The 16,248-nt window shown below is 32.4% G+C and overlaps 1 protein-coding gene across 4 annotated transcripts in view; it reads left to right on the forward strand.

Moving 5' to 3' along the window:
- The first annotated feature begins 13,243 nt into the window (after positions 1 to 13,243).
- hth (Meis homeobox homothorax) overlaps positions 13,244 to 16,248 on the forward strand; it is a 264,474-nt gene continuing 261,469 nt past the window's right edge. For all 4 annotated transcript variants that reach the window (XM_090112569.1, XM_090112571.1, XM_090112570.1 and 1 more), the window contains exon 1: positions 13,244 to 13,504. In XM_090112569.1, the coding sequence (XP_089968695.1) occupies positions 13,490 to 13,504 (15 nt within the window). In that variant the 5' untranslated portion in view covers positions 13,244 to 13,489. The remainder of the gene's footprint in view (positions 13,505 to 16,248) is intronic.

Raw genomic sequence — 16,248 nt, forward strand, 5'->3', positions numbered from 1 at the left:
CACGGGGGTGAAACCGCGCGGAGCAGCTAGTAAAAAATAAAAATGTAGAGACAAAATTGCTTTATGTAGGTACATACTGCATTTTATTATATTTTCTAGTAAATACATGCAATGACTTACCTACATACCTAATACCTTCAATTAAGTTAATAATATTATACAAACATATAATATTTATAAGTTATAACCATTCATTTAATTAAAGTTTTATTTTATAGGTAGGTAAGCAAGATATTATAATACTAAATGCAATCTAAATCTAGAAACTTCTTAGCCATAGACGGAAAATTACAGACAAATATTACCATAGACTATATCTATCTTTATAATTATCTATGGTCAATATTTGTCTATGGTAACAATGGCGTTACCAATCTGTCGTCTGTAATCTATTAATATGAGTTTAGTCTGTTTGTTTGTGCCTGACACTGTTTGGGATAGATTGTTTTGATGACACGCTCGTCTTGGATTTAATATACCTATACTTACTAGATTTCCGCCCGCGGCTTCGCCCGCGTTTTTAAAGGAAAACCCGCATAGTTCCCGTTCCCATGGGATTTCCGGGATAAAACCTATCCTATGTGTCAATCCAAGTTACCCTCTATATGTGTGTTAAATTTCATTGTAATCGGTCCAGTAATATTTTCGTGAAAGAGTAACAAACACACACACATGCATCCTCAAAAACTTTTGCATTTATAATATTATATTACCTAGTAGGAATAAATTAAATAACATCAAAATCTGTCTTGCAATTTAGGACTTTAGATAAACGTATACGAAGGTATATTAAATGACTTTGATTTGCTTTCGTAATCAGTAGGTCAATAATTTTTGTAATATGTCGAGAATTCGTAATCAGAAATTTTTCATTTGGATAAGGGGGTGGGTTAGGTTAGGTTCGTGTTTTTAAAACTACACAGAAATAGGAGCCCCACAAAGTGGGGCTCTGTCGGCTCGCGACCGTCTTTTTGTAGAATTTTGGAAAAAGTAAATCCACAGCATTTTACAAAATGCAGAGCATTTGTAAACGGCGAGATTATACAATTTGCTTGCGACATATAGGTATATTGTTTTAAAACATCTTACCTATAATACAATATGTACTTACAAGTACATAGTTTATTTTTTTTTACACAAGTAAATAAGAAACAGCCAACAGGGCTGTTCGTCGAAACGCACCATGTGTTAGATCGCACATGCGTCGGCTCGCCAATGTGGCGGCGGGTTTTAATTATTTGCGTAAATAATAAATATGGGAGCTATTTATCGAGACCTATGTGTAACAGTGTCATTATACAGGTGAATAGATACTAGCTTTCAGCCCGTTATTTATGAAATGGAATGAATGAATAAATAAAACTTTCATGGCATAGACAGTTAACATATTTATTTCTATCACCTAAAAGCTTAAAATGTTAAATTTCGTGTTAAATTATCTTTTATGCATTTTTTGAAGTTTCTCTTTTTTCACGATTGTCAAGTTTTGCTTTCGCATGAAAAACTACCAATTATTTTTTATTACAAGCATTTTCAAAATATTATGAACGCCTTTCATTGATAGGTCCCTCAAAAATAATAATTCTATTGCATTTTGTTTTTTTGTTTTTATGCGGGTGGTCCACTAGTGCACCCCGCTGATCAAGTGCATTATATTGTATTTGTTCATATTTGTGAACACTTGTCCTTTTCAGTAACTCCACTCAAAGTATTTCATTTGATAATATGTATTTGAATAATCTGAAGTGCTTTTGCATTGAAAACTTAGCAATCAAAAAAAATGGATGAAATGACGAATGGAAAGGAATCGAAACACTCGGACTTGACAATTAAATTTATCTAAAAAACATGTGCAATTTAAAAAGTTATTTTTTTAATATTAAAATAATATATTGTCACAAGAGCTAATGATTCAAGAAGTCGCCTCCACACTAACGTAGCCTGACAAAAATCTATGTTTAACAAATGTGGATGAGGAAAGGTCTAAGCTCGATGATTAGTTTTTTTGTCTGTTCCTAATAACCGCCGCAAACGATGCGCCGAGATTAACGACCTTTCGTAATTAAAACTTTTAATTTTGATATGCATTTCTTTAGAATCCTCTGAAGACTGTGCTTGGATATTATTGTTTTGAAAATATATTTTGTGTTCATTGAAGTACATTTTTGTTAAATTGAATATTATCTAGTGCTGGTACCCCAAGTTAAAAAAATGGGGGATATGAAATGCTCAGAATCTTACTTCTTATCTTACTAATATTATAAATGCGAAAGATTGTGATAGGTGTTTGGATATGTTTTTTACTATTTCACGCAAATACTACTGAACCGATTACAATGAAATTTAGCACACATATTATAGAGGGTAACTTGGATTAACACATAGGATTTGGATTACCCCGGGAAATAGGATAGGTTTTATCCCGGAAATCCCACGGGAACGGGAACTATGCGGGTTTTTCTTTGATAAAGCGAGCGAAGCCGCGGGCGGAAAGCTTATAGTTTATAATAGGTAAGTAATAGACAATAGTTCTAAAACACACGCAGAACAAAATATCTATCCACATTTCTATTTTTAACCTTTAGAAGTATGTAGTAGGTACCTAATTATTTTTTAATGTCAGACTTTAGTTATTTCAATTAGTCTGCCTTTTTTATGTCTATAACATCTTGAAAGTAATAGAGACAGAACAATGAATAAATTAATTATTACTAACTATTTAATAATTATTGTGGATACCATTTTTAAAGGTTATCTAATCTATACTAATACATATTATAAAGAGGAAAGGTTTGTATGTATGGTTTTCACGCATAAACTACTGGACCGATTTTGATGAAATTTGGCACAGATAATCTTTAGACCCTGAGAAAGAACATAGGCTACCTTTTATTGCGAAAGATGTACCACGGGCGAAGCCGGGGCGGACCGTTAGTACCTGATAAAAACGACTTACGAGATGGAGCAACAATATAATTAACAGGTCAAGTAGGTATTTTCCAAACAAACATACCTACATAAATTACAATAAACGCTGAACACTAAATTTAGATTTTTATTAACACGTTCACTGCGGCACCTAAAATGCCAAACTTACCGTTGGTGCGGCATGTCTTCAATACTTCACATCGGCAAGTTCACCACTGTGCGTCATGAGCCATTTTTATCACATCGCACCTACTGACTTTGAAGGTTAATAATTTCATGAAATTTCAAGATATTTCAAAAAATTTTTTTTCGGATAATAGTATATATAGTCTTGTATATACCGCATAAATAGCTTTTAGTTTGACTCAATAGTTTAAAAGATATGAGGGAAAATGTAAACCCCTGATTTTGTGAAAAATTATTTGCCATCCCGCACTGCGTTGATACGGCATGTTTACAGTAATAGCGATGGGAAACACTGTAAAATAAAACATCGATATCGATATAAATCAATTTTGTATATTTCAGTCTGTTTGTTAACAGATAACGAGATCGTCGATACAAAAAAAAACACATATAAAACAAGGTACTTGATAGAGTACTATCAGGAAATTGTTCAGTAACTTTTGTTTTAATTTGTTCAGTAACTTTTGTTTTAATGTTTTATATTATTTTCACAACTGTCATCACATTTTTGCATTTATGCTACGAAATAAAAGAAAGTAAAAAAAACTAAAGCCTCTAAGGTATCATTGTCATTTAAAAATTTGATAACGACGCGTGCGGTCCTGGTACATCACTATGCGAGATTGACACGCGGCGCGCTCGCAGTACAGTGCGGCATGAGGTGCTTGTCCATGGCAAAATATTTGACATGCCGCACACAAAAGAAACGGTTTCTTTTCTATGCGTGTGTCCAATATTTTGCCATACGATTTTTAAACGAAATTGAGTCCTACTTCAAACTGTGATCACAAAAATATATTTGTCTCTTTTCTAGTCATTCATTAACATATAAAAAACCTCGCCGCACCACGGTGAAAACTGCGATTTTGGGCGCCGCACTGTGGTGTAGTCGCTGATGGCCCGATACTGGACATGCCGCAGTGAACGTGTTAATAAGTTAAAATCCTTTCTTCCCGAATAATCTTTCATTTCACCGTGATGAATCAATGTTAAAAAAAACTCGATAAAATAACTTAGTACTTAGGTAAGTAAGTAAGAAGTAATTTGTTTCAAAACTTTTATTACAATTAATATTCATTGCTTATTTTATTTTATTAACAGAACACAATAAAATAAAAAATGTCGAATCAGACTTTATAAATTATTATTATTGAAGTACAAACGCTTTTAGTTCCGCTACTCCTCAAGAGATGGCGCCAGCAGCGCGCCGCTACGAAGTAACATGATTGTTAAACATATTTTGTATGAACTGAATTAATTAAAACTAACACTTATTTAAGAAACTGTTTTGAGTTATTTATTATAAATATGAAACGTTATATTTTGTGTTCATACGAAAACATATTTAAAATGATGATTTAATTTATATTGATGTAAAAAACAACGTGTAAAGTAATTAATATGGATGACCAATACTTTCTTAACGACCCACACGTGTCATAGTTTTTAATGTATTTTCTATAGAATTGTGTCTAATGTGTTATTTAATTATAATTTAGTTAGCATTTAAGTCACCTATTATTAAGAATGTTCTATTATAACATTGTACCTAGAAAGAAGATTTTAAATCTGAAATTATTGTTTGTGTGATGTTTAGCGTATGCACTACGTACAAACATAGGTTATTTTATAATTTTTTTTCATTTCATAAACCTTTTAAATATTTATTTATAAAGAATAGATAAAATTCGATCACGACGCGGGACTCGAACCCGCATCCTTTCGCGGCAAACCGGGGCGGATGCCTGACCAATTCAGCCACTCGTGAAATTGAAATTTAAAATTAGTTTAAATATGCTTAGATCTTTTGCGTCTAAACACATATAATAAGTCCAATATTTACATATCTAACCTAAATATCAGCAAGACATTACCCAAATACCTAACAGTTAAAGTTACCTCAAAATAGTTTTATGTTCAATAAAACCGTTTATCAAAGGCCAATTCTTGAAAATTCTCAAACGGCAAAAGGAATAAGACGATAAATAATAAAGTCGGATCGCGAATCACGAATCAAATAAAACGTAGTAATAAAAAATAGAATGTGAGCCATTACATCGCTCATTAAATTTTTACTTCGCTTACCCGCCGCGTCCTGATTTGTAAATAATCTTGCTCGATTTATATCTATTCGCGCTAGTACTATGTAAGAAAAAAAGGTAAAAGTGAGGATCTGTTTCAATAGACACGTATCAAAATCGTGTAAAATTTAATATGAAATTAAGTACGATAATAGTGTATCGTACTTAATTTCATATTAAATTTTCTTTTTTTGCTATATTTGTATGTGAGAAGCAGGTATTTTAATGTAAGTATATTTCTATCTGGTAGGCACCTATCAAAATCGTGTAAATCTCTATGAAAATAACTCAAGAGTTTTTGCATGTACGTTTTTCAACAACTTTATATAAGTTTGTGTATAATTCATAAAAGTGTTATTATATTGGTTATATCATGTGTACATGATGTTGATGATCATGTATATCAGCAAAACCTATAATCCTTTGATACAAAACAACAGAATAGGTACCAGTAGGTATAGTTCAGACAGTAACATGAATATTTACAATTATTACTTCATACATGACATTTTTTCATCGGTCAGTGTTCGTACAATTATTTACAATATAGGACACACCAGCACCATTAAAACGGCCAAGTGTGCCCGCTACGAGCTGAGGCGTGGCTGGAGGTCCCGCCTTCGATTCCCGACAAGCAAGCTATTACTGTATTGTTTTTGTGATTTCTGTAACGGGTAATTCTTGTTTGTACTGATAGAATAAGAGTAGATATTTATTCTCATAGAGTCTTTTAAAAATGGATTAATAATTAAATAATATAGAAAAGGACTATTATATAGAGAACTAGCGGTCCGCCCCGGCTTCGCCCGTGGCAGGTACATATTTACGTTTTCTCTACATAAAAACCATCCTCGTACTTCAAGGAATATAATAAAAAAAGAATTATCGAAATCGGTTCAGCCGTTCTCGAGTTATGCGCTTACCAACACATTTTGCGATTCATTTTTATATATAAGAAGATTACAAGGGTATTAGATAGAGAATTAAGTAAATTAAAAGTTGTGAGTTTAGTTATTGTGTAAGTTAAACAGAATATGACAATAATTCTTGATTATTGAAAGGAAAAGTTAAACTGAAGGTTTGCGTAAGTGTGTAAGATGTTATAAAAAAAAATACCTACCTATACCTACTAGGTATGATAACAAAACATATTGATCATTTCTTTTATTTAGAAAAGTGAATTGATTTTCATAAAATTCACAATATTAAATTGAAGTCTATGCTACAAACACTATGATTTCATTAGATAGTTGATTCATAAATCATATTCAGTTCACATCATTTATAATAAAGTAGGTACTAATCCCCACCATAAAATAAGAAAATCTGTTTTTTTCGATATATTTTTAAAAGTAGATACCTATATGAATTTAAAAATGTATAGCTATTGTTTCTTAAAAACTCAACCCTAATTCAAAAAGGGTCCAGCCGTTATGCGGGTTCCATTTATTTGCAAGTATTGACATAATAGAAGATTAAAATTTTTAATCCGATATGAATTAACTGTAAGTCAGGTATTTTGTCGGACAATTTAATCCCGTGGGACGGATTATTTTTTGCATTATTATTATTAACTACATTCTTACATTGTATTTTCGTTTATTATAAAAAGTACAATTAAAAATAAAATTGTAATATTGTTATGATTTAAAAGAGCCTGTTCTTTTCCATAGATACTGCTTTCCAAATCGGTGGTAAATGTTAAAATATGTAATGACGATTCAAAAGTGTTAGAAGAAGTCTAATTGAATAAATAAATGTTTGATTTTGAGTTTGAAATGTTTGTTCTGTCTTTATTACTAAACATTAATTTTAATTTATAAACTGCAGAATCTCTATTCCAACAAAGCAAAGAATCCTTAAAAAATAGATTTTTCTGATATTTTAACGTAATTAGAGCAGCATTCATATAACATTTGTACTAATTAAGATAAGATTTATAAAAGATAACACATTATAACCACGATACGAACCATTCGTAAAACTTTTAGTTCCACCGCTGCATACTAGATGGCGCTACTACAAGCTTTTATACGAAAATGGTACTACGGAATCTTGTATTAGTGAAGTTAGTATTTATTTTAATAGTGTAAATTTTATGTTTGCGAATTTATTTCATTAATTTATAATGTACTGTTAATTATTTATTTAATTAATTATAGATACCTACTAGTACATATTTGATTTTGTTATATAGTTCTTCTCGGAATATAGAGTTATTTGTATTTAAAATATATATCTGGATTATTGTGATTATAATAAAAAATAGACAATTGCAGTAAGTATTATGATTTGTCTGTTTGTTCCGTATCTAGATACAATAATAGAAATTGTAATAATAGAAATAGTAGTTTAGTACTTACAAAAGATATATTTAGAGATATTTAATGTGTTGTTGGCTTTGTTTTCCAGTGTCAGTTGTTATTATCTAAAAGTTTTTAGACTAAAATATAGGTCGGTAGTAGGTAACTTCTTGGTTTTTTTATTTATTTTTAAATTAAACTTAAATTACAGGGTCGATTCAAGAATATGATTAATTAAATAAAATACAGTGTCCTTTTATTGTTTTTATTATAATTCTGAATATCATTCAGGTATGAAAAATAAATGTCCGAATCTCAGACCTACCCAATAGGTATGCACACGAATCATTAAGATCGGTTCAACCGTTTCGGAGGACGGAGGAGTATGGTAACTAACATGTCGATCCCTACATAGTATAAAACAAAGTGGCTTTTTCTGTCCCTATATTGCTATATCTATACTTATATTATAAAGCTGAAGAGTTTGTTAGTTTGTTTGTTTGAACGCGCTAATCTCTGGAACTACTGGTCCGATTTGAAAAATTTTTTCGGTGTTACATAGCCCATTTATCGAGGAAGGCTATGTGCTATAGGCATATCATCACGCTAAGACCAACGGGAGCGGAGCAATGCGGGTGAAACCGCGGAGCACAGCTAGTATATTATGTAGGTATATGCTGTAAATCGTTAAAATTACGTAACGGATTTTGATGCGGTTTTTTTTTATAAATAGACTGTGTGAGAGTTCAAGAGGAAGGTTTTAGTGTATCATTTATTAGGTTTAGACAAAGCGGGCGCAGCCGCGGGCGGGTCGCTATAGTTATATATAGGTACCTATATATGAAAATAACGTACTTATTAATTCAGATAAATATCGAAAGTACCACTAATAATAAAAATTAAAGTCATTCCTAATGATATTCATAGATGTATCCAAATGAATGAATAAATTATACACTGTTGACAAATTTTAAACATTTTATGAGTTATTTAGATGGCTGATAATGAATTAATTAAAACTAGCTGGAGCCCGCGGCTTTACTCACAAGTTAAATGTAGCCTATGTTATATGCAGAATCTTTCATTGATTATTACTGTTTTTGTACCAGATTTTATACAGATGTTTCTTTTTCATTATAAGTAGATATCTAATAGGTATTATAATAACAATAAGAAAACAAAATGTTTATTTTTAACTCACTTTTATTAGCTTCACCTGTATTTTTGTATGTAACCGACTCGTAGACTCAATTTTGACCCATTTAAAAATAACTTTGTAGGTACCCAATCTTATCTAGAATCCGTGCAAATACTATAATTGCATGCGTTTAAGCGTGTTTTTATTTTAACATAGGTACCTAATATATCAATGCACTTACCTTACAATTTAATATCACTACAAGTAACAAGGTTTTACTTAAGTTACAGATGTAAGAAGAGAAACGTAGTGATTTTGTAAATAAATATGTAGAGTTGACTCTATCATCAAAAATTTTTCGTCTCAGAAACTATTTGAATGAATAAGTAACTTTTCACGTTTTTTTGTTACTTTGTAGATACTATTATACCTACTATTATTAACAAATATGTAATCTCTATACCTATTTTATCACTAGCTGCTCCGCGCGGTTTCACCCCCGTGGTTCCACTCCTGTTGGTCGTAGCGTGATGATATATAGCCTATAACCTTCCTCGATAAATGGGCTATCTAACACTGACAGTATTCAAATCGGATCAGTAGTTCCTGAGATTAGCGCGTTTAAACAAACAAACAAACTCTTCAGCTTTATAATATTAGTATAGATTAAAATTTTTAATGTTCATTAAGCACTTTTAAACAAGTCATGTTTATCTCATATTGTTTATACTTAAAATAGCCTATACATATATGCCTATGTAACAATCCAGACTAAAATTATTATAATAATTATATTATATTATTATAATAAGTGTCAAATTTCACTAAGATTAAATATAAATTACCTACTACATTTAAATAATTAGACTAATTTCAAACTCAAACTCAAACTCAAACATTTATTTATTCAATAAGACTTCTTTTAGAAACACTTTCGAATCGTCATTACATATTTTTAACATTTACCACCGATTCGGAAGCAGTATCTATGGAGAAGAATCGGCAAGAAACTCCATAGTTGCTCTTTTAAAATCATGTCATATTACAATTAAGTTTTACATAATATGTAACTTATATCTAACTACATAATAAGCCAAAGAACTGTCCTGTGGTTCTTACGCGACAACCCTCCATGGATTTTCATCTTCCTTTTAAGCTATTGTATAGCTTCTATCGCGGGCCTTGAGCGCGGGGACCGAACCGAGAAATTCCGTAACGAAAAAACCTCACGCTCCCCACTCCGACGGGCATGGAGGTGTGGCTTGAAGGCATAGCATGCAATAGCTTTACCGCGGCAGTCCCCGAGTGCCACACGTCTTTTTTTAATATTTGCACACCCAATCGATGGGTAGAATGTATTAGCCACATTATATTTTAATTTAAACATCTATAATTTGTAATATTCTTGCAAATAAATATAATTTTAATTTGAATTTAAAACGTGAAAAAGTAACAAAAAAAAGCTTTTTTGGAAAAGCTTTTCCAAACTTTCGCACTAATCATATTAGGATTTAATACACATTCACTTAATATTGTGTAATCAAATTATATTCTTAAGGTTGTCTGGTTGAAATCGCCGCAAGCGATAATACCGCCTTTTATATGTTTATTGTCTATGTCATTCTTTAAAATTGAAAGCGACGTTCAGAATCTGGTAGTTTAAAATTACATATAGGTAATATGTCATACCTAGTATATGTACCTACTTACATGAATATTTTTTACTAGTTGCGCGTCGCGGTTTCACCCGCATGGCTCCTGTTGGTCTTAGCGTAATGATATATAGCCTATACCTAGCCTTCCTCGATAAATGGACTATCTAACACCGAAATAATTTTTCAAATCGGACCAGTAGGTAGTTCCTGAGATTAGCGAGTTCAAACAAACAAACAAACTCGTGGCTCCTGTTGGTCTTAGCGTAATGATATATAGCCTATAGCCTTCCTCGATAAATGGGCTATCTAACACCGAAATAATTTTTCAAATCGGACCAGTAGTTCCTGAGATTAGCGCGTTCAAACAAAGAAACTCTTCAGCTTTATAATATTAGTATAAATGTATAAAATTAATTATCCACAAGGAAAATCTTTAAATTACATACGCAATATGAATAGTTATACACATCTGAATTCTAATTTAAATATCAGGTAGGTGTTTGTGAAAATAATCGAAAATTAATGTAAGTACCTACACATGATTCCAAAAGTAAACATTTCCTATAGGTATTATGTCTATATAATTTAATGCTCCATGTTGTCCGTATGCACCCTTATAAAACCCGGAATGGGGCAATAACTTATCTTCCAACCAAATCTGAACAGAATCGATACAGAAGTTTTGCATGAGTGAGTAAACACACATACAAATATTATAATCTTTAATATGACGTTTATAGTTTATACTTTGTACGATGTTAAAATAAAACTTTATTTTTAACTAGATTTCCGCCCGCGGCTTCGCCCGCGTTTGCAAAGGAAAACCCGCATAGTTCCCGTTCCCGTGGGATTTCCGGGATAAAACCTATCTTATGTGTTAATCCAAGTTACCCTCTATATGTGTGCTAAATTTCATTGTAATCGGTTCAGTAGTTTTTACGTGAAAGAGTAACAAACATCCATACATCCATACATCCATACATCCTTACAAACTTTCGCCTTTATAATAGTATTAAGATTAAGATAAGATTAAGATAAAAACACATACACAAACACACATTTTTACAGGTAGAAAAGGAATGTAGAGATTTATTTGTCAACGTAATCAAATATCTATTTAAAAAAAGAGCATGTCTGCCGAGCACACGTGTCAGAAGTGAAACTTCTCTAGCAAGATTCAAAGATACCGAAATCGTCGCTGTACACCATGACGTGACGGTATTGCCATGACACCTTGAAATTTTATACTCCCAACGCGCAAGTTTCACTTCAATAAAAAATTACCTTTTAAATAAATAAATAGGTAATAAATATATAGGTAGGTATATATACCTATTACCTTACGTTAATAGTATAAATAGGTAGGTATTTTAAAAATAAATAACATCAAATTGTGACGTCAAATCATTGTTAAAAAAACAATAAATCAATTTTATGTGACTTTTCCTCATTCACAAAAATTTTAATATCATTATTAAAATAACTATAAAATTAACAAGGTTTATTGTAAAATAAATTGTCTTATTATTAGAAGCCTTTAGTCAATTTACCTAGAAAGAAATAATTATTATTAATACAATAATCATAATTAATAAAAGTTAGGTTACCTATAGGTAATAATTTAAGTATAAGAGCGACAATTTACTTTAACCTAAATATATCTTAATATATATAAATCTCGTGTCACAATGTTTGTCCTCAATGGACTCCTAAACCACTTAACCGATTATAATAAAATTCGCACACCATGTGCAGTTCGATCCAACTTGAGAGAGAGGTTTTATCCCGGAAATCCCACGGGAAAGGGAACTATGCGGGGTTTTCTCTGAAAACGCGGGCGAAGCCGCGGGCGGAAAGCTAGTTATTTTATAAGAATCAATTTCAACTGTTTTATAAAATAGGTAGGTTATATGTAGGTATTGCATTTTCTTACAAATTCAACCAGGTAGGGGTAATAGGCTAAATACCTAGATTAAAAATAAAAAGTACCTAATATGACTACATATTTTATACCAAATAGTGGCAAGTTTCAAAATCAAATCAAATTCAAAATTTATTTATTTTTCACAATTTTTCCACACACACAAATTGTAAATTCCTGGTTAATAGTTTGAATAGGTTTAAGGTGCCTAATACCTAACTTAGGTAGGATTAAAAATGACTCTACCTAGAGTTGTAAAATTAAAATAATTAAGAGATATTTTATGAATATAAATAGAATTCATGTTTCATTATTATAATATATAATACATTTCTCAATTTACATATGAGTATGTAAACATATTGGTTCATTTACCTTGTGAATTTGTAAAAAATAAGCGTAACGTCTATGTTTTTAAATTGTTCATGTTAATTTTACAAATATCGTAACCGACGCTTTAAATTCAACATTGAACACAATTAAAATCTAAATAGTTCATTTAATGTATAAAAAATGTTAATTTCCTAAAATTAGTCAAAACTAGGATCCGTAATTAAATTATAAGTAGATACGTGACTTGTTTTTAATTGTACAATTACGTAAGATAACACTATCGCATTTTTTAGATTCTCTTGTAAGGCACTCGTGTAAGAATTACCTAGCTCTTAATTATTTACAAGTGGAATTAAAAATATTATTAGCATCACATGCAAAAGTTTATAGGTATATTAATGTACCTACTGCGCGCTACATCCTTAGATAATTATAGATATGTACAGAAAAAAACATTCGAATATCATAGACGTTCCACGCGAGAGGCTCGAGTATTTTGATTAGGAAAAATCGGAGGGAAACTGTAGTGTGTGCGCGGGAAAAGCGTGCGTCTGGTAGAGCGGCGCGCGAGGAGTGGCCGGCGGGACTGGCGGGCGCGGGGCACGGGCGGGGTGTGGCGCGGGGTGCGGGGAGCAGGGCGCTGGGCGGCGCCGGCCCCGCCCGCTCGGGCGCCGCGCTCGCCGCGCCAGTGTCTGCCCGACTGCCGAGCGCGCCGGGCCACCCGCACCCCGCGCCAGCTCGGCCACGACGCGATCCGTGTGCGTTTTCAAAACCGACCGTCGCGAGTGCACTATGACACTAGTGAGCTAGCGGGCCGCTGTGACGGTGTCGAATAATTTATGTGTAAGTGTTCACGTGCTTGTGGTGTGTGTTAGCTTGGCCCGTGATTAAAAACGTTCGTGGTGGCCAGCGGAGCCTTGCACCCGGGCTCGGGGCGAGCTTTCATGGCTCAGCCTAGGGTATGTACAGTGTGCTTTACGAGAGAGATGAGTTAGGGGCGCGTAGATACCGCCAAAGATAGCTAGGCTAGACATTCATAGAGATACGGGTGCAGATTGCAGTCCGACCGGCCGAGCAATACTCGAGCCGCGCAAATGTAGAGTCGCGTAAACTTCTTTATAATCTAATGTGTGTAGGCCTCAGGGGAACGATTCGAAACGATATATTAACCGTGTCCCATCACCGGGGAACTGTTTTAACAAGTCGAACGCGAAATGAATACGTAATAGCGTTTTAGAATGCGCCGAACGAGCGCCGACGCATTACCGGCGATAATGAAAACGAAATGAACGCTTTATGGCCATAAAAAGCTTAGATAATGTAATCACAACAATAACCTGTCTCGCGGGTAATAAAAATTAAAAAATGCACATAAGGTTGTATGAGATAATGAGTCGGTCGCTCGTGAATTATGTCCGCGGACCGATGACCCGCGCCGGCGCCGCGGTAAATAAAATAAACAAGATTGTCTCTGCCCCGATTTAGTGGGAATATCGAATCTGTAAAATGACGGCCACCTGATGGCTGGTGTGTGGCGTTTTTGACAATAAATGAGATGAAATGGCATACAGCGGGGCGTCTATTGTCGACTGCTCTTATAGGGATCGGAACGGAGCAGTAAAATAGGAGTTACAAGCGGCTTTATACGCACGGTTGGGCACAAAAGGGCCTATCTCGGAAACCAACAATAAAATTCAATTGACAATGAAAAGAAAAAGTTTTTTCGTTCGCGCCACAAAGAGGCCTAACGGTGCCATAGGAGACAAGTCCCCAAAGATTTAGGGTCGTTTTGTTTTACTCAGGTAATGCACGAAATAGTTAATCCCCTTTCACGATCTGTGACGAGGCATTCGGCTGTGATGCAGGGCCTATTATTGCGATGTAACAAAATGAATAATAATATTGTAAGCCATTTTGTATTCCGTTTATTGTAATTATAATTCGACTTGATATGAATTTTTATAACAATAATATAATGATTTACATGTTTAAATACAAAATAGCATATAGTTTACAATACAAAGAAATCATAACACAATCTTTCTAATCGGACACGAGTATTACAAAAAGTGCATTATTATGTAATGAGCGTATTATTTTTAATACTCGTAAGTAAGTAAAAATATTTATCACATGTCATATACAGTAGCTAATCCGATAATGAATATTATTTAATGATAAACAAATGTAAGGAATTTTGATATTTTTATCGCAAAGTACCTATTTGTTAATCAACGCATGGATAGATTGCCGACGGCTCTGACATGCAGTGTGCATTTAATAACTTATCAAAATAATATCATTTTAAAACAAAAAAAATTGTTTTTAATAATAAACTCTGACACAGATGTCATCAAAATTCAACATCTTTAACGACCTATAACATAGAGTCATAGACAATAAAAAAAAATTTTTCATTGTTCCAAATTTGAATTTAAAAATAGCTCGGTAGGTACTCACAGTTTTAGAAAATACCTATTCACAAATATGTCAACATAAGATTCCAAAATACGGTAAATGAAAAAAAAACATGGCTTTAAAATTTAAATCAATAATAGGTATCTAGTTCTAAAAATAATTTGCTATTTTTACATAGTTTCATATTTACCATCTGATAAGCTCCATGAGGTTTCTGATACTTAAATATACTATGAAATACTTAAATAATAACATAAATAACTTTAGGTATTAATACCTAAACATAAAAATATAACTTTTTAAGAATAATATTCGGAAATAGTTAAAAAAGATGCGATTAATGTAAACTTAGTAACTTGTAGGTAATATTACCAAAAAATAGATATCTATGCATGAGGCAAAATCTATCATTTAAAATATAGCAATAACTAATTTAGTTTAAATAAATGTGGGTTTCATTATTTCTCTTTGTATACCTAATTCATCAAATCAAATAGGTACAATTATCTTTTAACCGACACAAGTAAATAAAATTCTAATATCTACTAATATCTAATAAATACTTTAATACATAAATAGAAAATTATAGCAATCATCAAGAAAAGGGCTTGATAACAATAACTTTTAATGAAATAAAAATATATTTATTTATTTAGGTAAGTATATGCCACATAAAGTTGATAAATGGTTTACTATTGTAATAAATAAAATTATCCTTGACTATAACTAGCTTCCGCCCGCGGCTTCGCCCGCGTGGTGTTTTGATAAAAGGTTGAGAGGTTTAAGCGGGAAAGCGTAACAGACAGACAGAGTTACTTTCGCATTTATAATATTATAGTAGGGATAGTAGGGATTACATTATTTGTTATAAAGTGCGTAACTGAAGATTTCTTAAAAGATATTTACGCATAAAGATAAATATATTATTATTTATTAATATAATAATAATAGTTCAATGTAAGTATTTGACATTAATGTCATGGTCGTTATTTGACATTTATATATGACCTAGGTTTAACAGGATAGGCTGTTGTCTATTAAAACGGCAAAACATACAAAACAGCTTTGCCCCGCGGTTTTACTCGTATTACTCCGCTCCTATTGGTCTTAGAGTGATGATATATAGCCTTCCTCGATATATGGACTATCTAGCAGTGAAATACTTTTTCAAATGGGACCAGTAGTTCCTGAGATTAGTGCGTTTAAACAAACTCTTCAGCTTTATAATTGGTACCTATAGATTTTGAATTATAAGGCAGTCATAATGTTTAATTAATTATTTAAT

This window comes from Colias eurytheme, chromosome 18, assembly GCF_061535395.1.
Source record: "Colias eurytheme isolate Ceu_HAF_F1 chromosome 18, ilColEury1 Martin Lab GWU primary, whole genome shotgun sequence".
NCBI classification, from domain to species: domain Eukaryota; kingdom Metazoa; phylum Arthropoda; class Insecta; order Lepidoptera; family Pieridae; genus Colias; species Colias eurytheme.